Below are 24,441 nucleotides of genomic sequence, written 5' to 3' on the forward strand. Positions count from 1 at the left end.
GCCCACCCCACTCATTCTACCCCACTTGGGCATCATCTTTCTAAGTCAGCATTCAACCATGCAAATAGGTCACTGTGGAGAATTTTTATTTCTATTCTAGATTGTCTAAACCTGTGCTAGCAGAAGCATTGCAATACATGAAGCTACAATTTTTCATTAACATAATTTGTAAGGAATTTTTTTTTAAATATTGGTGAAGTATTTGCTTTGAACAAAGGCTATATCCAACAGAAACAGTGCAAACAGTAAAATGTCGATTCCCAAGGATTGCCAACCCTTACCTTCCAAATATAAACCTTTCTAATCTTACTAATCATGATACAGGGCTGGGCTTGTAGTTTAATCAAACTTTCATCTATTTTCTAATTCTGAGTCTACTCCTCTGGTTTAATAAGATATGGTTTATCCATTGAAAGTACTTTGATTCATTCTCCAGTCACACAAGCCTCGTGGAGAGGCTTATTTTATTGACCTTGTATGGAGACTGAATTGCCTCTCACAGTTGGAAGAAGTGCAATTCCAAAAATCGAGAAGCTAATTTTTTAATGATTTATTTTTATGGTCTTTCTAGCTCAGGACTTACCCATAGGTGCAAAGCAGGGAGGGAGAACAGAAAATCTTTATCATAGAAGGTACAGCTTTGTGTTCAACTCCAAGACATTAGTGAAATTCAGTGATGATTTTTAAGTTTGGGTTTGTTTTTTTTAAGTAAGCACTTAGTCCTACAAACCTTTGCAATATCTCAAGAAAGACATCAAATTTGGTGGTTAATCCTTAGAACATTAATTTGTTTTGTTCTTTAACAATACTGTGCTTCTTTTAAATGCTTTCTTTCAGACAAGGGGCCAGTTACCAGCCTCCTCCCTTCTCAGGTAAACCATTCCCCGGTGATAAACCACCTCCTTTTAGGAAAGAAGATGAAATTGAATAACAGGTCTCTCAAAAATGCTGTTATTCACATCCCAAGTCATGCTACAGGGAAGATGTCTCCCATTCCCCAAGAAGATCTTAAAACAAAACTCAACTCTCCATGGCGCACTCACATACGAGTTCATCGGAAGAATATTGCTAGGGCCAAAGGCCAGCTGGGCTATGGGGATACTGTAGGACTGATAGATGAGCAGAGTGAGAGCTGTAAAACAAATAGTCCTGGTGGAAAGGAGGAGACTTCCAAACATTCTGACTTTGGAGAAAGAGAAGAAAGTGGTTTGGATAACAGGACTACTCAGAAAGCTGATCAGCAGTTGTCTGAGCCGCTCTCTGTGGACAGCAGTACAAACATGGCAGTGATTCAGCTAAAACTGGAAGCACTTGAACTCACCTCAGATAGCAAAACTGATGCTGAGTCAACACCCCATCAGTCCAGCCAGCCACATTTATCAGAGTCCTCCACTTCATCCAGAGATGGTGGAAACCTGGCTAAATTGCCCCAACCTGGAAACCCAAAGCCACAAGTCTTCAGTCCTTTTCCCAGTGTCAAGCCTCTTCGAAAGTCAGCTACAGCCAGGAATTTAGGGCTGTATGGCCCCACTGAAAGAACACCAACTGTACACTTCCCACAAATGAGCAGAAGTTTCAATAAGTCTGCCAGTGGCAACAGTGGGACCAGGAAACGATGAATACGAAAACTACAAAAAAATTGTATTACCTTTTTTTTTTTAATGTGTGCATGTGTATGTGTATCCATAGTGTTTCTAATCTTTAAGTAATGGGGACAAAGGTGGTTACCAGATGCATAAATAGGTGTCTTTGAAAATTGTGTTCCTGTGTTGTTATGGGATGGATTAGTGAAAATGTGCTCTGGCACCCTATTGTCAATTCTGATGGTCCTGTGTAAAATAAACATTAATTTGCAGTGCAAAGCATGCTGTTTCTTTAAATCTAACTCAGATATTAAATCACCAGCTGCCTTTAGCCTTTCAGCTCCCCATGGCTGCCTCCTGTCTTTCTGAGCTCGAAGGACAAATTGTCCAGTGCAGACGGGTATAACAGTTTTTGTGACTGTTACACAGCTTCCCCATTAGACCTCATCCTCACGCTCCATGAGAGCCAAAGAAGCCATGACTTAACAGAAGCACAAGCAGTCCTAGCAATCAAAAGTATCACTTCATGACATCTGGCTTCAGATGTTCTTGAGCAGCATTTTGTGCTTCTCTTCCCACAGCAATTCTCTGCTGATACTGTTTTTAATATAAATGTAGTCAGTGAGCATGAGAATAGCAGACATAAGTCCATCCACAACACTGATTTGCTCCTTTTCTGTTACATGTGTACATACATACATTTCTGTTACATACTGCTGGAGAGTTGCAGCACTGTAAAATTAGGAATTAGGTACAACTATATGTGTAGTTGTATGATTATTATTATTATGGCACATCTTGGCTTCAATGGATTTAAAAGCTATTATCTAGATAAGATTTGTAGTTAAGTAATAATTGCCAGCTTACCAGTAGGTAAAATATATGAATGTTCTAAAGTAGTTTAGGGTTTTAAATTCTTTAAATAGAGTGATTAGATACTTAGAGTGCCGCTTCCCATTAGAAGCCAACACATCAGCCAGTATGTTAATGGGATGGACCCACGGGCTTCCATGGCTTGGTTCCTTTTTGGTGTGAAAGAAAAATGGCAAAGTGATAAACTGAGTGTTTACTTCCAAATTAAAAAGTGCAAAGCTGGTGAATATCATAAGTACTATATATCTGTATATATACATATATATATATGTGTGTGTGTATGTATATATATTACAGAGGCAGGCAGAGAAACTAAATGTGGATAATTCAACTTCAGGGTTGCAAAATCAAGCACTCAAATTCCAAGAAATTCAGGTTGCTCTTAAAATGTTGTAGCTCTGCTAAATTGTGTGTACTGACTGTGATTCATTACCTTACTTCCAAGTTTTCTGTGGCATGGAAGGGCCATAATTTGAAACTGGAGTAAAAGCTGTAATGATGAATCAGCCCCATTGTATGTAATATCTTACTTCCTTTTAAAAATTCTTTGTTAAATTTGAAAATTAATTTATTATTGTCTATTTATTAATGTGTCCCATAACCTGTAGGATGTGATATCAATTTTACTGTATACCATAGCTTATACGCTGTACAATATACCCTGTTCATTGTTGTGGGGACAGTTTTATTTTGCTGTTTTATGCAAGCGTGTGCATATAAAACAATATTCAAGAATGAACACTATAAATATAAAACAGATGTAGATCAGATCTTGCCTCTGCCTTATTTCCAGGTTATAGTAGTATTGTCACTAATGATTACTTTTAGCGCTAAGTAAATTTAAAATAATGTAGAATTTAGTCCCTGATCATGGACTGTATGTGAATTGTTTCTGCATTGATTTAGAAGAAATGGACTTCTCAAAAATTTGACTGTGAATCATCCTCCCCACTTTTTCTTAGCTTCAGTGTATCATGCAGCTGTATGCTGAACCAGTAAAAATAAAAAGACTATCAATCTGCAAAAACTGCTAAAATGTTGCAAATACATGCATGAATTTTCAACATGTTACGAAGTGATTAAGCAGCAGAAAAGCAGCAAGTTTTGCATGGATATAGGTCTCGGGAAAGAAAGCCAACAGAACACATTCTAGCGATTCGGAACTATTCGATAATTGATGAGTGTGCATTCAGGGCCCTGTACTTGGAATGTTAGGATTGAGGCAAAGGAACCATAGTAGCTCAGTGCATTAGTTTGATGATGCTTGCTGCAGGACATCTTTAAGTACTGCTCAATGGGAAAATAGAATTTCATTTTAGCTACCTCAAAGATGCATTTCGTTACCTCAAACAATGTTCACTCTCCCTCTGAAATCTGCCTGTTGAACATACAACAAAGACAACTTCATCACTTAGCACTAAGATGGAACATTAAGATGAGGTCTAGGGAACGCCAGAGAAGTTTCCCTTATTTTCCCCAAAGAATCCCTTCAGCAGATGAGGTCTGATGATGAAGCTGTGCTTGGAAGAATGGCGTCACAGCACTGAGGATGTTGGGAAGCATGGTGGTGGGACTCTCCTCCACTCCTCCATAAACATTTTGTTCTCCTTGAGGCCTCCTTGTGCTAATGCTCTCTTCCATGTGACTTTTTTTTTTTTTGAGAAAGTATTAGAATCAGATTGACCTTCTGAGAATGTGTTTCACCATCATCACATGAAAGCACATCTCAAGGAAGGGGCATTTGATTTTATTTTGAGGACACTTACAGTCTTGCAAGTGGAAACAGGTCCAAAGCTATTCTGAGGTTATTTGAAATTGTCTGCATTTGAGTGGTAAAAATAGTAGATGGTAGAAATCAGTTGTTCAGAATTACTGTCAGCAAAGAGTTGAGATTACATCCTCAACTGCAGCTATAGCAAAAATATGATTTTGTATACTTAACAAAAATCCCACCAGAGTCCATTGAAAAAATCCTGAATGATTGTAGAGAAGCAACAAAACATTATTTCAAGCAAAAGTAAAATGCAGCCATTTACACTGGTATTTCCAATTCAGGTAGATGTTCATGTTCAAAATTCAAGACTTAAAAAACTGTTTCAAACCTGCACAGCATGTATTTTAAATGATGTGAAATTGTTAATACAGAAATAAGGTGAGTGGCTTCACCATACTGTAGTTTTCCTTGACATTCTTTGCAATGAGTTACCTCGTGCCCACCCATGGGCAGCAGTTACATCTGGCTGACTGGCAGGGAACGAATATCATCTGACACCAGCTCCACTGAAGCATGAAGAGACAGAAACTCGTCGTAATGCATCCCTACCCCTGTCAATTCTTTGCTCCAGTTTTACTCACTTTTGTTGGTGAAAGATTTATTCAAGGCAGGGGGTTGTTGTGGAGTCCTGCAAGTGATGTGAGATGCGCAGTCATCTCAGACTAGCGCCTTCAGCCCATGTGTCATCAGCCAGCAGAAACTGGCCAGATGGGTGGTTTCTCAGGCAGCCAGAAGCTGCTTGGACATCTTTGACCACCTCTGTGTTGTTAACAGCATCCTTGGAAGGTGTACTCCTTTGGGAGGGTCATGTGTGGGAGGGGTGGATCCAGCACACTGCAGGAAAATGCATATGTGAAGTGTCTTCTGCACATCCTTCCCCATTGAAGAGCCTTCCTTCAGGGCTTGCACTAGCTGACTTGGCTGATACAAGATATTTAACATGATTTAGGACATAGAAGTGGTTTGAGTGTCAGACCATGCTCAGGCCCAGCCTTCCCCAGCCTGCAGGATGCTGCTTCAACTGTGCTTCATCCTACAAGCAGCACACAGCATTTACTGGCTCACCACAGATTTAAAAAGAACCACAAATGTTTCCAAGTCTTCTTCTGATAAAACCTTATCAAACCACACTGGTTTACCACAAGTAAGTGGACACATGTGGTGGTGGCATAGGAGATGATGTATGTGGTTGGAGAGGTTGGGAGGAGGGAAGGAGCAACCTATCCAGGCAAAAAGTACAGGAAGTTTTGAGGGAAAGCAAACTTATTGCCTGTACTGCTTTTTAGGTTGTTTATTTGTAAACAACAAATCAAAAGATCAGATCCATGATGTGCTGCTCCCTGCTCATTCTTCCTGTGTTCAAAGTGATCATGGACTTGCGGGATGACAGCAAGATCCCACACCCTGTAATGATGTCCACCCACTTGGTAGTCCAGTGGTGCTCCCAGCCTGCCCTGGCAGGAGGGAGATGCCAGTGGAGAACTCTCTGATGAGGCTTGCTGTGGCTCGCTTGACACAGCGAGCCATCAAAAAGGGAGCGAATGCTCGAATACTAGCCTGGGTAAAATGTGCACTCATTGCTGGCATGTCTGACTTCTTTTGGCCTGAGCCAGCTTTGTGGGGAGGATGTGGTTGTGATGACACTGCCCCAAAACTAGGCTAGTAAGTGTTGCTGACTGTCAGGTATGCCAGGCCACTGCTGGATGGATGTGGCTGTGCAATCACAGGCAAAGCTCAGCGAGCTACTGCAGCTCTGCAATGCAGAGCTGACTTGCTAGCTCAGCCCAAATGCTCTGCAAGCCTATGTGTGCTCAGAGCATGGCTTGCACCAGTTTGCAGGGGATCTGGTGTATATGTGCACTGCTGAAGCCCAGTAGCACTGGAATGTAATTCTCTGTGTCTGGTGTCCCAGCAGCAACCCTGATGTCTGATGGAACGGGCTGCTACATGATACATTTTTTCTTCTCTCAAGGATCTGTATGGTGTTTCATTATCATTTGTTGATTTTCTGATGGTTTTATAATTGTAACATGGGGAAATTTTTTAGCAGTGCCTCATTTTTTGAATACTGGATCAGGAAAGACAGGTGCTTTCTGCATCACAGGACTCAATAGTTTTGCAACTATTCCTCTTGCTTGTGCCCTCTGTGAACTCCAAAATGTTTCTTGCATTCATTACCTGTGTTTTTGGTGAGAGTTTTCAGGAAGATAAGGATAGCCCTGCTTCTTGTCTTAGCCTAGCGTCTCTTCTCTGACCAGTAATGGTTGGAAATGCCTAAGAAAGGAGTTCTGTAGGAATACAGTACATCCAGAGACAGCCTTCTATTGGGGCAGTCATCCAATTTGGCCTGCATTGAGCATATCACACAGAGATGAGGTGGATGGCCGGGTCAGCAGCTTATCCACAGCAAACTAGCAGCATGCTGATCTGGGCAGCTGCATGCACAGCAGAGACCACAGAGGTTCATCAGCAAAATTTCCTCCTTCACATGAAAAGAATAATAATAATGGAGATATGGCCAAGAATGAAAAGAATAATAAACACCAGAAAACGTGAGCCTGAAGCAGCAGCTGTCGTGGTGATTCCTGCTGTGTGCCTGTTTGCCTCTGTGGGCACTGCTTGCACTTCCAGCTACATATATCCAGCCTTATTTCTCCCTTCCTGGCTGGGGGATACTATGGGACTGGGCTGGAGGGATCCTCCAAAGGAGCAGGAGGTAGGAACAGGCCAGAAAGCCTCACAGGCCCTCAGAGGGTCAGATGTGGCTGAAAGCCCAGATCCAATGCTTCACACAGCCCATGCAGTGCTGAAGGACTCACAGGCGGTACTTCCTGACTGATTTTTTAGCCCTATTCAGACACACACAATGGTGTTGCTCTGCTCTTGCACTCACTCCCTGTGATAGCTCTTCCACCTTGCTTTCCCTTCCTCACAGCTCCAGGGGAATCTCGAAATGACGCATGGGTACAAACATTGACCCAGACTGAAGGGCAGGTACCAGTCAGTACAGACATACCACAAGAACACTAGTGGAAGGAAGGGGTTTGACCAGCAAGAAGGAAGCAACTTTATTCTTAGGAAAAGTAGTTAAGGTCTCTGTCAACCACCTAGCATAGGCATAGAAGTCCAGTGTTAAGATTTTGAAAGGCCAGAGATTGACAGCTTGGCAGCAACCAGTCAGAGGTGCTCAGGGAGAGGAGCGGAGCCTTACAGGGTGTGAACTTGTAGTTCCAGGCAACGAAAGTGGTGTCAGAACTTGTACAATTTTTTCACAACTGGGACTTACAGTTGCAGCTTCCCTTACTCTCCTAATGAAATCTTTTTGTTAAACTGGGTTTTTGGGGGGTTGTTTGTTTGGTTTTGTTGTTGTTGTTTTTTGGTTTTCTGTTTAAAAATATCTGTGGGTCTATTGCTCTGTTTTATCTGCACCAAAATACAGCTGTAAACCTCATGATTGTAAGCTTGTTCTCACACTGCCAGTCAGTTACGTTACACGTACATCATGCCCTTTTGAACTCCTGATTACTGCATATGATAATTTTTATACTGCTTCCCCTGGACTAGTAAACTTTTCACCCAGCTGCAACAATACCACTCACTGTCTGGCTCCCAGTGCTCTTGGAGAGGAGGATTCTTTAGAGGGAGCAGAAGGACTATTGCCTGCTTGGCAGAGTGCCAGATGACCTGATATTGTTTGACACATTCTCTATCCCCACCAGCCAGCACTGAGTCACTGGTTTTCATATAGACTGGAAAGTGTTCCACTCATGCCCAAGAGATACTTCTGGTATGTGTGAGACACAAGTTGTCCCACACTGCTGCTGAACCTCCAGGATGGTGTGATGGACAGAGTTGGAGGGGGATTTCACTACCGCAGTTTGCAAGACATGATAGCATCTTCTGTGAAAGTGCTACAACATCTGGCCATAAAGATGCAATACTGCTGGTAGAGGTTAGACCAGGTTTGCAGCCATGACCACCAGCACGTCAGTGATGTGAACACTGCCTCAGTTCACACCATATATTTCTGTGTTCGTATCCATTCGTGGTGGTCTTCTAAGTATGGCCACTAGATGCCACTGGTGCTCCATGCAAACACAACCATTTAGCAATTCCCGTGAAAGGAAATACAGCCGTAGCTTAGTGTTTCCAATTTTTATCTGATTTCGATCAGATGTGAAGCAGTTTCCAGGCCGTTCGCTTTTGATTTCACATTGTAACCTCTATTCTCTATTTTAGAACTCTTAGTAAGGTTGCTAACCTTGCACAGTGATCCCAAAGCACAGAGACAGCCTAATGGTATGTCGTTGGAAATGGCCCATAGCAGGACTCTAAAATGCTGTAAAGGCTCTCAGTCAGTGGTATAATAAATTTTCTCTCTGGAGGACAAGCTGGCAAACACAATTCCAGTGACAGGCACGTGAAGGAAGCTTGCTGGATTCACCGGTGCCTTGTTGAAACTTCTTTTGTTTTATGAATGCATCAGCAATGACAAGATACTGCCAGTCATGAATCAGCTGAAGTATTTCTATCATAAATACTGGAGCTGAGCTGTTCCATGCTGAAGACCGAAAGAAAAAAAAGCACTGTTTTATCAAATTTGTTTTTAAATAAAAGATAACCAACAAAACATAGCTAAACTAATAAACTAATGAGTACCTCCTCTCAGGTACTTGCCTGCTTGCTGCCCTGCCCTGGAGGTCTTACTATTGAATCCCTGAATGTTTTAAGCTTCCAGAGCTTGAAGAAAAACCACCTTCATGTCTCCACATGTGGATCTTGTGGAACCTTGAAAAATTACTTGCTTCTGCTGAGAACTGGAATTTGAAGTCCACGTGCCCATCATCAGCAATCAGTACTGACTTGAGCAGTGGGCCTGTGGGAACCTCATAAGCTTTAACAAAGCCAAGAGCAGAGTCCTGTGCCTGGATTAGGGCAGCCCCCAGTGTCAGTACACACTGGGGGATGAACAGATTGAGACCAGGCAGCCCTGCTGAGAAGAACTTGGGTGTCCAAGTGGATGAGAGGCTGGACGTGAGCCGGCAATGTGCACTTGCAGCCCAGAAAGCCAACCATGTCCTGGGCTGCATCAAAAGCAGCATGGCCAGCAGGACAAGGGAGATGATTGTGCTCTGCTCTGATGAGAACTCACCTGGAATGCTGCCTCCAACTCTGGGGTCCACAGCACAGGAAATACGTGAATCTGTTGGATTGAATCCAGAGAAGGGCCGCAAAGGTGATCAGAGGGCTGATCAGATCGTCAGAGGGCTCCTGTGAAGTCAGGCTGAGAGAGTTGGGGCTGTTCAGCTAGAGAAGGATGTGGGGTGACTTTATAGTAGCCTCCCAGTACCTACCTAAAGGGGGCTTGTAAGAAGGATGGGGACAAAATTTTTAGCAGGGTCTGTTTTGATAGGACAAGGGGGAATGGTTATAAACTAAAAGAGGGTAGTAAAACGGTGATGTGGGTTGCCCAGAGAGATAGTAGGTGCCCCCTCCCTGGAAACATTCAAGATCAGGCAGGATGGGGCCCTGAGCAACTCAATCTAGCTGAAGCTGTCCCTGCTCATCGCATGAGGGTTGGACTAGATGGCCTTTAAAAGTTGCTTCTAACCCAAACTATTGCATAATTCCATGGTGACTTCTCAGGTACATGTGTGATATTGCTGCCATTGCCAGCATCCCAGCAAAATGAGATGAACCTTAGATTTACAGTTCAGTTTTTCAGCAGTATACTCATCAAGTCTTTTTGACTGGACACATGCAGCAACACACAGGCTTGACACAGCCTGACTGAATGTGCACCAGACACTTTACTGTCAGGAAAAAAGAACCAGTTGAATGTAGGTCACTTAAAAAACAAGTATCCTAGACACATTTAAGGACTAAGGCTCTTAAAATGGGAACAAGATCTTATTAAGTTCTGGCCACTCATAGGGATGAGGGAGACCTGGGCCCCACCACCTGTGTGTGGATAAATCTTTCGTTATACAATAATTATGGGGAAAAAACGATTGACCCCTGTGCAGGGAATTGTCTCAGCCAGAGGCTTATTTCTTTGGATTAATGAAAAAAGGTTGAAAGATACCAATGACATAATTTAAATATACATTCTATATTAAAGATAACCCTTAATAAATCTCCTGTGTCATTTTCCAGCTTGCTTTTATGTTTCTATTTTCCAGTGAGTACAGAAACGAGACCTGAGCACTTTTGGCTAAGGTACTGACTGTATATTGAGCTGAAGTGGGTCTGTTTTCTGAATATACAAATTTTGCATACCTTTTTCCTTCAAGGACACAAAGTGCATCAAGCTTTTAGCTGTTGTATTTGTTACCTTACAGGTATAACCAGTCAGTATGGTGAACACTGACTGCTGTTTGAATTAAAGTAATGATAAGCTTTCCCTAACCATTCCCCTCTTGGTGTATGAAGTGACAACACCTCAAACAGCATCCAGGAGAGAAGGTGATGGTCTCTGATCTCTGAAGCCACGTGCAGCCTCGATGATACATTAGAGGGACCAGAGCACTACAAACACACTTGAAATGCTGGTATTTGCTGAAGTTCAGCATCAGGAAAAAAGTGGTTAGAAAGCGTATCTACCATAATGAAGCTGTAACTACACAGTTCGTACAGGCAGGTAACTGACTTTTTGCCACGCTCATCAGTTAGCAGGTTACCATGCAGTGTCGTTGGTGCTGATACTGACTGTTGATTCCATAAGGTGTTGCTGGTCTCCAGGAAAGGACTTACCCCATAAACAAGGGTTTGACTGGGTTTGGCTTATGCCCTTCTGCAGTGTCTCCATGGCAAACAAGTTGGTGCCACCACTGTTAAAGCTGGCAGACTGAAAAATTTCTACTCCTCTTTCCTTCCTTCCGTCCATTCTTCTTCTCTTCTCTCCTGTCTGCCTGCCTGATCTTTTCTCCCTTCTTGCCTGTCTTTTTCCCCTCCTCCTTTCAGTCCCAAACAGACCAAGAGCATTTTCTACAGTTGGTATTAAAATAAAAACCAATGAACCAACCAACCGAAAAACAAAAAAGCAGCACAGTGGTACCTAATCTGCCTGTGATGTTTCATTTATCCACCTTTCCATTTCACATCCATTTCTTCTTACGCGAGACCTGTGATGTGCCTCCAGGCTTCCAGGAGAAATTATGGAAAGAACTGAATGGTTTATCTCTGTTTCAGTACACTGCAGGGACTTGAGTGCACCACCTGGTGATCAACAAGGTCACTTTTGATACTTCCACTCCTACTGTGAACCAGCCACAAGTTTCTGGTTTTTTTCCTTCATGTCTACTTTTCTCCTCATCAAATTTGGTTGTGTTTTTTTCTTTCTCCTGTGTTGCAAGCATTCCCAGTTAGATACTCACTCTGTGGGGGTTTTTTCTGTTGTGGTTTTTTTTTTTTTTGAAAGCTTAGCTTCTAATATTACAGTATACCAAAAAAACCACCAAACAAACCAACCCCAAAAAACACCCAAAACACCACCCCAGGCCCCTCCCTCAGTTTCCTTTGCAAAACTGAAAGAACACTGTGTTTCTAGCTTTCTTAAGTCTGAGAAGCTTTTTGTCAAAAGTTTTAACATCAGAAGTGAAAAAGTTACCCAAAGCTGTTACTCCTATTTTGATTCTGAATGCTTTTGGAGGCTTGTTGTATGATTTCATAGCATTTTGACATGAAAAATGTTGCTGTTTTTCAAGAGTGAGAGAGTAGTAGTTATTCAAGTTGACAACAACAAATAAATTACCTGCCTCATGAAGGCAACTTTTCTCAGAGTAAGATGAATCTGAAACTGCAGAAGCTTAACGGAAGTTGGGAGCAAGGCTCCTGCCTGGAAAGGCTTGGAGTGGGCATGACTTTCCTCTTCCCTTCCTTTCCTGTACAGTGATCTGTGCTCTGCCTCCCTTTTTTAGAAAACAGGTAAAGTATATATCTGAGACTATATTTTGCCACTCACTGGAATCACTACAGTAAAAGACAAGCCATATGAGTGTATTACTACACACCTGACACTACTGCAGAACTAGTTGAAGGTTAAAATTGCTCGCTGTCAGTGTATTTCATTGCTGCCCAGAGAAGATGGAGGCACTGGGAATTTGCTGCAGTCAAAACTGACTGTGAATAATGAATGAGTGAAATACTGTTATTTTTCTTTCAGAGGTATGTTCTTCTCCGAGGTCCCATGGGAGAGTATAGAAAGCTTTGATGAAGGTACTTTGATGATGATGAAAAGAGCCATCACATATGTATAGAAAAAGAAGGAACTTCTTCTTTGATCTTCTTCTTTTCTCACACAATGGAATGACTAATTGGAAGTGGGATTGATAAGTTGTGTCTCGATTATTCACTAGTTTTTAAAATCCATCCAGGATAGCTGAACAGAAAATAGGTCCAGCTTTCTTTTCTGTCGGTCAGAACATGCCCGCATGATTTTCAAGCTCTGCCATTCACATATGCAGATCATTACAGATGAAATGTATTCTTCATGTTGTTTTGCTCACTATTCCTATGCAGAGGACTGGAGTGGAGAATGCCTTGAATGCACTAACCCTGAAGTTATTACTCTCAGAATAAGTGTTGTAATATGATTGTTTTCTGGGAGGTATTGCCAGGCTCTCTTTTTGGCTCGTGAAATTGCACGCAACGCTGCCGTGACGCAGACCCTAAGTTTGCTTGCACTACGGGCTCCTGTTTGAAGTTAAGGTCACCTCAGGATGGGAGGACAATGTCAGCTCAGGTCCTCAGCTGCCTTCAAATGGTGGTCTCAGCTGAAGAAGGATGGACTCCATCTTCCCTTAGTGCTTGGAAGATCCTTGAAGGAAGGATCCTGTTGAAGGAAGCTGAGACATGACAGCAAGGTGCCCCTTGCCCATCCTCCCTGTGCATAGTGTACCTCTAAATCAGGCTGTTTCCAGCTTGAACTGCAGGTTCTGCACAGCTCTTTACCTATGACAACTTGTCTGTGGGATGCCTCCATCTACATCATTGCTGTTTTGTTTGGAGGAGATGGGGAGCTGCTCTTGAGGCAGGGAATGCCACCCTAGCAGGCAAGCACCTCCTTCTCCTGCATTTTCTGTGTGTTCTCATAAGAGAGTATAATTTTAAGGCTGAACTACAGGAAATCTGCCCCCTAGGCTTTAGCCTCACAACACCTTAAAGTGGATTAGACCCGTCACCCACACAGCACAGCAGTGGCTGCAAGAGGTTGAACAGGACAACAGGGAAAGGAAGAGGATTTGTGAGGAAGGAGCATCCCATTGGCATCCAGCCAGCCAGGAACTGCCACCATCAATAACAAAGCCTGTGGTGAGTTGTCGTCCCAAAACTGGCATCCAGCCCCCATGACAGCTACCCTGGGGCCACTCTGATTTATGTTTTAGTTTGAGACCAGAGTGCTGAACAGCAGAAAGTCGAGAAGAAGCTGGGCTATTGTTTGCTGCTGTTCAGAGCTAAATGGAAAAGCAGAACCAAACTGATGAGCAAAATCACTTTATCTGGAAGTCACAGAACTCTCTGTAGGGAAGTTGTACATGGGGGAAGATCTCCATAGGGCTGCACAGAGCTTTAATACTTGTAAAAAAGAAGGGCAGCTGGCAGTATGATTTTGAGCACCACCTACTGCTACATTAATCACCAACAGATTATATGTGTATGAAAGTGTAACACTGAATGAAAAGAGTCTGATTTGATCCCAAAGAGTGGAGTATAGAGCTGACAGGAAAAGTGCACTTATATTTTGCAGAGAAAGGGGTTGAAATGTTCTGAGTAGATTTTGCTAGATTTAGTTAAAGTGAAACTAAGCAAAAAAAACCAACAACAACAAAACCTCACAGTGTTAACACCACCTCATACTCATGTTTTTAATGAAACATTGTAATTCCCAGTTTCTATTTTTACAATGCTTACATTGTGTGATTTAACTCAAATCGTATGTCCTATATCATTGAAAAAGTCCTCCTCAACTGACTTGGAACACTGCAATCCTCTGGCATTTTACTTTTGAGAGAAGTGTGAGGGTGATTTTCTCTCCCTAAACTTAACTGTTAAAGAAGGGAGGGGGAGTTTGTTCTTCCCTCCTTTTGGCACACAGTATGTGAGTGCCTTTATGTAAAGATCAGGTTCGTCTGAGCACTGAGCTACCCACAGAATGCACAGGCTCCTGGCATTTGCTAACTGGAGGATAAAGGCTCAGTGGAACAAAAACTAGTTGGTGCAGAATAGCTACTCAGATTCACCTGAAACCTAAGGCAGATGATGGTCTTTCTTAGGAAATACTAGTGCTTTTCTGATGTTTGTTGTTGTTTCTAAAAAATAATTAATTGAAACTATCTCCTGAGTCAGGATGCTCTGGATGTGCAAGATGCAACTACAATGCACAGATTAGATATATAAGGAAGTCATTAAGGGAAAGAGAAGGTCTGAAGAAATGGAGTGGCTTTTTGTTTGAGGAAGAACAGGTGTACACCTCTCATTTTGCATTAGGTTTTACCCCTCCTTTCTACAATAAGCCCTAAGCGAGTTAACTGTTTGCTGTGACTTTAGTAAAAAGCGATCTCTCTGGGTTTGTTTTTTTGTCACTTGCAGGCATCTTGGGTTCAGCAGCAAGCTTTCTGACTTTGATCCAGCTATTTGCTCAGTTTAGCAGAAGTTTCTGAAGTTATTCAGTATGCCACAATGGCACCAACAGGAAATTTATCAGTACAGGGATTCTACCTAATTAATAGGCTGTCAGGAACATCCCTGGGATAGGAGAAGAGCAAGGTTGGCTGGAATGTGAGTAGGGGAGGTGAAGAAAGATTATGCCAGGGGAGGATGTGTTCTCCAACATGGCAGTAGAAGAAATGTAAAGGAAAGAAAATAAATCTGAAGATTAATTGGAAAAAAAAAAAGGAAAACCAAAATAAATTATTCAGTTTTTTCACACATTCCTCTGCTTTGCTTGCCTGTTGAGCCCCGTTAGGCACCTTGCCACAGAGCTGGTTAAACCAGAGAGTCTTTGTTATTTAAATGTCTTTCTCCCCTCCCCCCCACTCGGGGTTCTTTGCAGGGACATATATCTGCAGATGCTCCGAGGACAAATATCCCCCATTACCATTTTCAGGACAGTTGTACAGTTGTAGCTTCCTGCTGCATGGAGCCTTGGAACTTCTGAAAAGCTTCTCTGTCTCCCCTCTCTGGAAGGGGTGCCTGTCTCCTAAACGCACCAAAATAACAAATGGCAAGACCTTCTCCAGAAAGCATTCTTAGATCCTCACTTGGTTTCAGATAATGTTCTGGGAATGAACTGCAAGGCGCCTCTGTGAGAAACTAGACCAGCAGTTCCCATTCTGTAGTCCAAGAAAAACTGGCAGATCACACAGTGAGCAGCAAGGCTTGTCTCATGCTGCTTTGAGTTGCCTCTAAAAGGCCTTTGCATTGCATCACATTGTATATATCTTCAACTGTCAATCCACAGATGGAAGAGAAACCAGCTTCTCCTCATGCCTTCTGGCAGGGGTGGAGCTATTATTCTTGGTTGAACCCCTAAAGGTATCTGTTGCCTTTGCAACAAACTCCACTTTCACTGGAGCTCTCCCTTGCATATTTTCTATCCACGAGCTTTCCTCTCAGTTCTCTGTTTCTAGCTCTTGTCTACCGTGTCCATCTTGGCTCCTCTGACACTTTCTGTCACTCCTTACATTATCATTTATGGTAGCTGTGGGTAGAAACCTATCATTAAATACTTAATTAAATGTTCCATAATGAGTGTATAACAGAACAACAGATAGGACAAAAACACTGATGAAAATAGCTCCTCCCAAATGGAGGAAGGTCACTCATGTTGACAGTAAACGATAATCAAAGAATTTGCAGTACAGTCTGAAGGTTGCACAGCTAGAAGTAACTGATGTTTATTGTTTAAGACACACAGGCAGAGTGAAGTTAAGTTATTTGCTCAGTACAGCACAGTGAGCCAAAGCCAACAAAAAGTTGAACCCAGTCACCGTCATTTCCAGGCTCACATACAACCATGAAAATTGCTTCTTTTCTTCAAAAACAACCAATTCAAAACAACAAAACCAAAAAAAGATTCCTCTTGGGAATAGTAACCTCTAGTGTCCATAAATGGCACTGTCTTTTAGAGACATTTATAATAACTGTGGGATTTTGTTCCTTCCAGTGTCTGATTAAGTACATTTTGTTGCTTGGGTACTAAAGCTGAAACTATCAATTATATATGTATCTTTATTTTATTTACTTTTGAAAAACACATCATTATTTTATGTTAATATGTACCCTATCGGTAAGAGCTCTGCATTCAGTCATGCTTCTGGCACGTTAGTTATAATCTTCTACCATTTCACAATATCTGAATGGTCCCATATCTTATGTGAATAAACTTACTTCTCCTGAGCACATCTCAGCACAAATCTGCTGTTCCAATCCCTGACCTTTGACATGCGCATTTTGTGCAATTGTCTAAAAATGGAATGATTCAGGTTTATTTCTCTCCCAACTTTGACCAATTTCCCTCAGTGTGTCAGTTTCTCAAGCCCATAGTGCTTTGCTTTACTTTGTAACCTCTCCACTTTTTCTTTAAAATTCGGTTGAAAGTTCTTCATTGGAAGAAATAAAGATCCTTCCTTGTCATAAAACTGTTGAAGACATAGAAACCCAGGATATTTGACTTAAGGGCAAAATTGTCTCTGGTGAATTATCCATCAGAGGATATAGATTTGGGCTTAAGATTTTGTCTGTCTTTTATGAAGCAGATATTCCCTGCTGATTTCCAGGGGAGTAGCAGGCACAGTAGAAAAGGAGGGTACTTGAGTAGGCATCATAATATGAAATTTTTAATAGAATTTTGCTTTATGCTCTCAGTGTCCTGGAGAGTGTGGAAATTATGCCAATGTCACAAAGTATTCTTTACTCTTTGTTATGTTAATGAACATTGGGGCTGTTATGCAGTCATGACCTTTCCACATTACTAAGTCCATCTATAACTGAAAATGGAGAAGTCAGGCTTAGCCATGTGGCTTATTGACTGACTTCTGTTACACTCCATCCTTGAGGTTTTAGAAAGCAGCCAAATTTTTCATTCCAGAGGAGAGGAAACTTCCACTGGAATGAACAATGGTTGTGAAGGTGCCAAAGGTGTAGGATAGTGTTAAAAATCATTCTCCCTCACCAAAAAAAATTCCAGTGACTGTCAGCCCAAGAAGACCCTTTTCAAAGAAGGGTCTTTGCTGGGTCCCTGCTATGTGGCAGCAGAGTTTATACAGTCCATGTATTTCTGGGATGGTACTTACCATTCTCTGAGGTTTTGCCATTCTGTTCACAGCAAGGCTGAATTGGATTTTGTCTTTGGGCTGTGGTTTTGTGAGTTAAAAGCAGTACAATTTGGGTGTTTAATTCAGGTTAACTGCTTTAAACACTTTTGCCCTTGCGAAAGTGTAAATAATTAGCTAGTTTTTATAGTTCTCCTTCCCTTCTTCCCTCCAACATCTCAGAAATTTATCATTTGTTGATTTATAAATCCAGCTTAGAGAACTGAAAAGGAGACAGCCAGACATGTTATTTACCTTCCTTGGCACCCTGAGCCTCTATCTAAGTCATCTATTTAAATTGTCCAATATTCCTGTCAAAGCTCTGCTCAGTTTTCTGGTTGGTTTAGTCCAAACTCAAGGATATTTTTTCTTTTATCTGCTCTTTCCAAATTTCAAAGCTTTAACAAATGGATGAGGGACATTTTCCGTGGAGAAGCCAGAGAGACAGGGAAAGGAGCTTGCTTGCAGAAGCTGAGAATAGCTGGGAATATTTCTGAGTGTAAACAAGGTAGGGGCCTGCAAATCAACAAAATGTTAAAAAAAAATGTAGGGGTTACTTGAGTGAAAGATGAATTGCTTGTTACCCAGGTGAATTGCTTCTTATCCTCCACCATATATGATAAGTGTGATAGAACAGACCACTCTGATAACCCTGTCTGATTCCCTGTCTAACATACTGATAAGGCCTCCCCCTTTTAACCACAGAGAACACAGGGGCAAATAAAACCAGCACTGTTCTGCTAAGACTGGTTTCCAGGCACAGACAATCCCTTCAGATGATGGCAGTTGTGTTATTAGGACTGTGGTCGCTATTTTCTGAATTTATTTAAATGGAAATTCCTAGCATCATCTCAGAGGAGAAACACCTTCGAATTGTATGTGCAGGTATGCTCATACAATTTCAGCTTTCCTTGCCTTAATCTAACTGCAAATAACTTTTAGTTACTCTTACACCTCATCTCTGAATCTCCATGCTTTTAGTCCGGTTCAGAAAAAAATATAATTAATTTAGGCAAATAGAAACTCTTTCAGCAGGAGAATCTGAGAGAAGCCCACAATCCTATAAGGTGCAAAGAACTGCACTCAAACATGTGTTCTTTGCCAAGAGAGTATGAGAAACCCTGCGGCTGGGCTCTGTGTGAGGTCCAACCCTGTAGGTGTGTCCTGGGGAGGTCTGTCCATCAGCCAAATAGGCTTTTTTTCCCTCATCTGCTCTGTGACTTGTGCTGTGACCCCGCAATTAGGAACTTGGGGCTTAGGAGATTTGGAAGCTCAGATTCCTACAGGATTTTATGGGAATGAACAGTACCCACAACGCCATCTCGCAGAGGAGACAAAATCTAGCTACTGCCCACAGGATTCAGTGTGCCGTAGTTCCTCTTGGTGTCGGTGTGGTTTCTGAGACTCCATCTCTCATTTTTTTTCTTTTGATCATCACTGAAAAAGCTTTAACCAGAGCATGGTTGTGCACAGGACCTTGCAGTACTGGACAGTCATTTGAGAGCGATGTTTCCACCTTCATTTGCACCTAATTTATAGTTTCTAGTTCACTTATGCACCACCATATTCCCTTGGCACTGGTATGACACTTTAACCAGTCATTAGTAATATAGAGGAAAATAGTGGCCTTGTAGCCTTGAGGTCTAAAAATGGTGGCAGGATCTGTTTTCTGCTAGCCTGTCTAGGTCAGTTTTAATTACAGTATCTTCTGGAAAGTGGAGTATACATCCCACTCTGTCAGGGAAAGCACAAATGGATCTGCAGAGCTCTAGTGGCTCTGCTGGTACCTCTTGAAGCTAGGCAAGAAATGGTGTGAGCAGACACTTGCCAAGGGCTTAGTTTTCTTTCAAAAGGGTGCTGGCTGAACTCAGCTGAGTCTTTTGAAGGCAGGAAAGTTATGTGAAGGCTGCATGAGTAGGGCAAGGAGTTAGCCTTGTGTTTGGCTTTCCTGCCAGCAACCTATGGCATGAGACAGAGGTAGAAAGTGGAAAAGTACCAAGCATGACTGGTTGCGCATAGAAAGGGAAGACAGAGACAAAAAAAGATATGGGAAGAATAAAGTCTAGATATGGGAGGATTTAATTCTTCAAGCTCAAAAGTGTTTGTGAAAGGCTTGGGAAACAATTGCTATCCGTGACTCTCTTCCCAAATACAAAAGAAATCACAGTCCTCTACAGCAGCAACACCACCACTCCCTTTCAGTAATAAATCAGCACCATGGTTAGGCTTCTTTGTTTTGGTCTATTAAGGAAAGTCCTTTTTTTTTATTCTTAGACGCCAGCCATAAAATTCTACCTGTGTGTATTTGTTTCTCTTACTAGCTTTTTATTCCTAATCCATATTAATTGTTATAAATTAATTCTTTCATTCATGTCTTCTTTCTTTTTTTAATGCTTTTAGCTTATTTTGCGCTCCTACTAAGTCATATTATTTTGTAACCAGCACAGCCTTCTTTCCCAATTGTGGTAATGTGGCTTTCCCAGCATCTAGTGAAATATTCTTAAATATCTCCTAATTAACATTTTTCTTTTTAGAGTCATCTTCTGACTTCAGTCAATTGTTTTCAGCTTGGTAGAAAGCTGGCACTTTTCAAGTCCCAAGGATGTGTATAGCTTACTGGTTTGGACTCTGTTCTAGGTACACAGAACAAAGGTAATGAAATCCTTATCACTGGGTCCTAAGCTATCGCAACCCCCTACTTCTCTTAACGGGCTCTATGTAAACAGGAGTCTGTATTTAAATCCTTCCCATGTTTGATGCAATGCTTGAATTCAATGATGCCTATGATTCTCAGAAATTAAGGAAAAAGTCATATTTGCAGGATGAGATCCTTGAAATGCATGAAGTTGACCAGGAGGCAGCAATGTGCCCTTGTGGCCAGGAAGGCCAACAGCCTCCTGGGCTGCATCAGGCAGAGCCCTGTCAGCTGGTCTAGAGGTGATCCTTCCCCTCTGCTCAGCCTGGTGGGACACACTTGGAGTGCTGGGTCTAGTCCTGAGCTACCCAGTGGAAGAGATACATGGACTTCACTGCAGCAGGTTCAGTGAAGGGCCATGTAGATGTTTGGAGCATCTCTCCTATGAGGAAAGGCTGAGAGAGCTCAGTCTGTTGAGCTGTGTTGGGTGTGGCTTGGATGGAGTTAATTTTCTTCATAGCAGCCCATATGGTGCTGTGTTTTGGATTTGGGACTAAGTCAGTGTTGATAGCAATGTTTTGGCTACCGCTGTGCAGTGCCTGGCAGTATCAAGGCTTTCTTTTTTTCTGACTCTGCATCCACGGCCAGGAGACAGGGGATGGGCAAGACATTGGGAGAGGACTGGGATGGGACACCAAGGACAGATTCCTGATATCCCTGGCCACAGGAATATTCCCTACAGTATAATATCATGCTTAGCAACAAGAGGTCAAGGAAAGGAGGAGGAAGCAGGGGCAGGCATGGTTATGTTGTTTGTCTTCCCAAGTAACCATTACACATACTGAGGCCCTGCCTATTGGGAGAAGGTGGATGGAACATATTGAATAGAGTCCATATTTTGCTCTGCTGGCATGTGCAGCTGTTATGTCTCGGAGAGCAAGAGAGCACTGAAGAATTGATGCACAACTAATACCAGTATTTTGGTTCCACCTACAGCATCTCACCTTGGCTGTGCTCAAGTGCATTTTACCTGTTACAGTTTCCACACAGGTATGCCTGATTGCTCCTGCTGCAAACACTCCACTGCTTTGTGGGATCCTGGTTTATTAAACCAAACTCTGTTTATTCTGTGTTGTTATTATTTCATTCTGAATTTTTACTATTTTGCCTTTTACAGAACATCAAAGGATGTGGTCCCCTCTTTTTACAGTTACTTGTACATATCCATGTTTTCAGTCATGGGAACTAGAGAACTTGCTGAAGGACTTGCTTTTCTAGGAAGTTCTTTGTTTACAGCAAGACAATTTCTGAACTGTCAACTAAATGTCGCTAGGGCATATAGCTTTTTAATTTAAAACCAGAGACCTGCAGAATAGGAGGCACTTTAAAGTGGCAAGGGGCTTTTTTTTTAAATTCAGTCTGCTGCTGAAGTATGTTTGGGAGCTCTAGTGAAAGTCTATCTGGATTTATAACATGATTTCTGAAGAGGAAGATATCTGTTTTCTAGGAATGTGTGGGCTTAAAACAGTCTTCCTGGGTTTCTAAGATTGAAATTATTACTTCCTAGGTTAAGAAACACTGCTCAGCACACGTAGGTTATTGTAGGCTTCAGTTATGATAGAAATGTATCTTCTGGATATGTTTCTTCTGGAGACACAAAAGAATTTTTTTACTTTGCTTTGCTTTGTGAACTCTTCCAAAATGTGGTCTTCACTTCAGAAACTCTGTTCTAATAAAATATTTTCTGATATTCCATGCAAATATCAGCCTTTATATACTGAGACCAAAATAAATGCAGACTAAAGACTACATTTATGCTTTCCTCAGGAGCAGGCTGAAGGCCTGTATTTCAGGACCCTGTTCTGCTGCCCACACTGCCATGATACTTCTGTGTTCTGTGGTGCCTCTTGGAGCCCAGGGCTGGATTCAGCATCAGCCATGTACCACCAGCAACAAGCACTGTGGTAGGTCTTGTAGGCACTTGCTAAAAGGATACAGACCCTATGTGTTTCTGGCCATAATCTAGAGTATATATCAGGTTGGGTTATCTCTAAAAGATGCAGGTAGTGAGTGGAGGGCCAGTGTCTCACATCCAGGCAGGATGAAAGAGGGGCAAATTTTAGGGCAAATGCAGGCCCACTTACATATAGTTAAAATTCAGCATAGAAGTACCTAAGATCTACCTTAGATTTGGAGTGTCTCAGCAGCTAGATAAAAAGACAAACACACTTGAAAATCCCTTTGCCATCCTTTGGCAGTACATCAGGAACAGCCAATTCCCCTTCTACCCAATACTTCCGCGAACTGTCATGCTCATTCCCCAAAACAAGAAATGCACACCTGGAATACAATCCCAGTAGTTTCTGTAATGAAGCATCCTTGTTTCCCAGGGGTGCATCTTTCTGAATGTAGTGTTTAAGACAAAATTTGAGATATTCAGTTCACCTTAAGGATAGAGTAGAAACCATTTCTGAATGTGTTAAATATCTTGCATTAAGTGTCCCTTTGCCAATCCAATATTGAAAGCCTGTGGAGAGGAGGAGCACAGTGTTCCTTCCTGATATGTAAATGTTGTTGGATGTTTGTTTGAAGTACATGGCTCCTTGTAATTGTAGTTTTGACTTTAGGAATAAAGATGCATATTTATTTACTTTAGATTTCTAATCCTGTTCATTTTGTCATGGATTTGCATATATTATTCCAATCATTGCAGGGCAATTGTACATGGTAAATTCCTTATTTTGCACTTACCATGTAGCCAGATCAGTTTCTCTGAAAACAAAGTCTTGGAATTTATTTTATTTTTTTCTTTTAAATAAAGAGACTTTCCAAACAAAGAGCCAAACAAAGTTTCCTGTGGGCTTCCTAGATTTGTTCTGCTTCAGTTAAAGAAAGATGTAGGACATGTCAAAGTGTATTATAGAACAGTGGAAAAACAGGGATTAATACACTCTTTTTTTCTTTTTTCTTTTTCTTTTTTTTTTTTTCCTGTGTAGAAGAGCTCCCTAAAGAAAAGCAGCAACCTTTCAGGGTTCAAATCTGGGTGTCCTTGAAATATGTGTCTGACCTCACCTTTCTGAACAATGAGCGTCCTTACAAAGAAAGTGCCAACTGTTTGCTGAGTGTTCATTTGAACTTCCTCCAGCTCCAGAAGAAAGGGAAACAAGAAATTCCACTTAGGATGCCAGCAGGTCTAGTTCGTGTGGCTGGCAGCTCTGAGGGATTCCAGATGGCTTAAGCCCTTCTTTTGAACATATCTTTTGATCTCATTTAAATTTCTTCCTGATTTCACCTGCTCTGTGTTTACTGACTGGAGGATACACAGGTGGACATATTAACTTCACCATAGGGTACAAATGGATTAAAGAGAATTTGTGTGCAGGAGGGAGGTTGTGTAGTACAGCTAATGCAGCTTCAGCTCCTCTCCACGACTTATGATTCAGAAACCACATTATAATTTTAACAGACAGAACAAACAGATGGAAAACCTTCTCCATCCCCAATGTGTGCTTTCTAAATGTTACAACATCTACCCTTCAATCTAGTGGCCACCTAGGAAGTCAAACAAGAAATGTTTTTAGAATTAACTTTTGTAATCACATATTTTATCCCATTCTTTGTTTACATATTTTCAGTTCTCTTTATTCACAAACAAGTTGTTTGTCAAACTTTCAAGCTATGTTTAGCTATCGGACTTTTTCTATAACAAGTAGCAACAAATAACTTGTACTAACAGAGGCAGCAGTCTTGCTATATTAACATTATACTTGAACCTGCATGTTGTGGAAAGGGGGAAAGCCATCAGGATCACACACCAGTGCAGCGTAGACACAAGAAGACATCAGAATGCAGCAGAAAAATTAGACTGAGAGGCTGGGTTCCCATGGAGGAGGACATGGAGTGGGTCAGTATGCAGAGACACAGGTTGTATGTCAAACTTTGCTGGTTGGATTAGCATGTGCCTTCATCTGAGGAAGGATCGTCTTGGTCCATTGAAACTGATGAGTGTAGACCATTTCTTAACTTCAGTTTAGGTAGGTACCCCATCTGCATGTTGGCTGTGTCAAGTTGAGGCTCAGGTGTAAAACTTTCTCCATAGTGTGGTTTCTGTGGGGTGTGTGAGTTAGAAGAAATCTGTTTCACATTTTTCCGGGTTTACGGTGTGCTGCCATGGACTTCAGACATCAATTTTTTTGATTATGTGTTTGCACATACTTAACTCAATCTCAGTCTCAGACAGGGCACTACAGGTATTTTAATCAT

At 41.8% G+C, this 24,441-nt stretch overlaps 1 protein-coding gene across 5 annotated transcripts in view; it reads left to right on the plus strand.

Moving 5' to 3' along the window:
- TBC1D30 (TBC1 domain family member 30) overlaps window positions 1-3,226 on the plus strand; it is a 56,300-nt gene extending 53,074 nt beyond the window's left edge. For all 5 annotated transcript variants that reach the window (XM_027679633.1, XM_027679634.1, XM_027679635.1 and 2 more), the window contains one exon: window positions 838-3,226. In XM_027679633.1, coding sequence (XP_027535434.1) covers window positions 838-1,619 — 782 coding nt within the window. In that variant the 3' untranslated portion in view covers window positions 1,620-3,226. The remainder of the gene's footprint in view (window positions 1-837) is intronic.
- The last annotated feature ends 21,215 nt before the right edge of the window (window positions 3,227-24,441 follow it).

The sequence above is a fragment of the Neopelma chrysocephalum genome, unplaced genomic scaffold (genome assembly GCF_003984885.1).
Source record: "Neopelma chrysocephalum unplaced genomic scaffold, ASM398488v2 Primary Assembly neopelma1_59, whole genome shotgun sequence".
NCBI classification, from domain to species: Eukaryota; Metazoa; Chordata; class Aves; order Passeriformes; family Pipridae; genus Neopelma; species Neopelma chrysocephalum.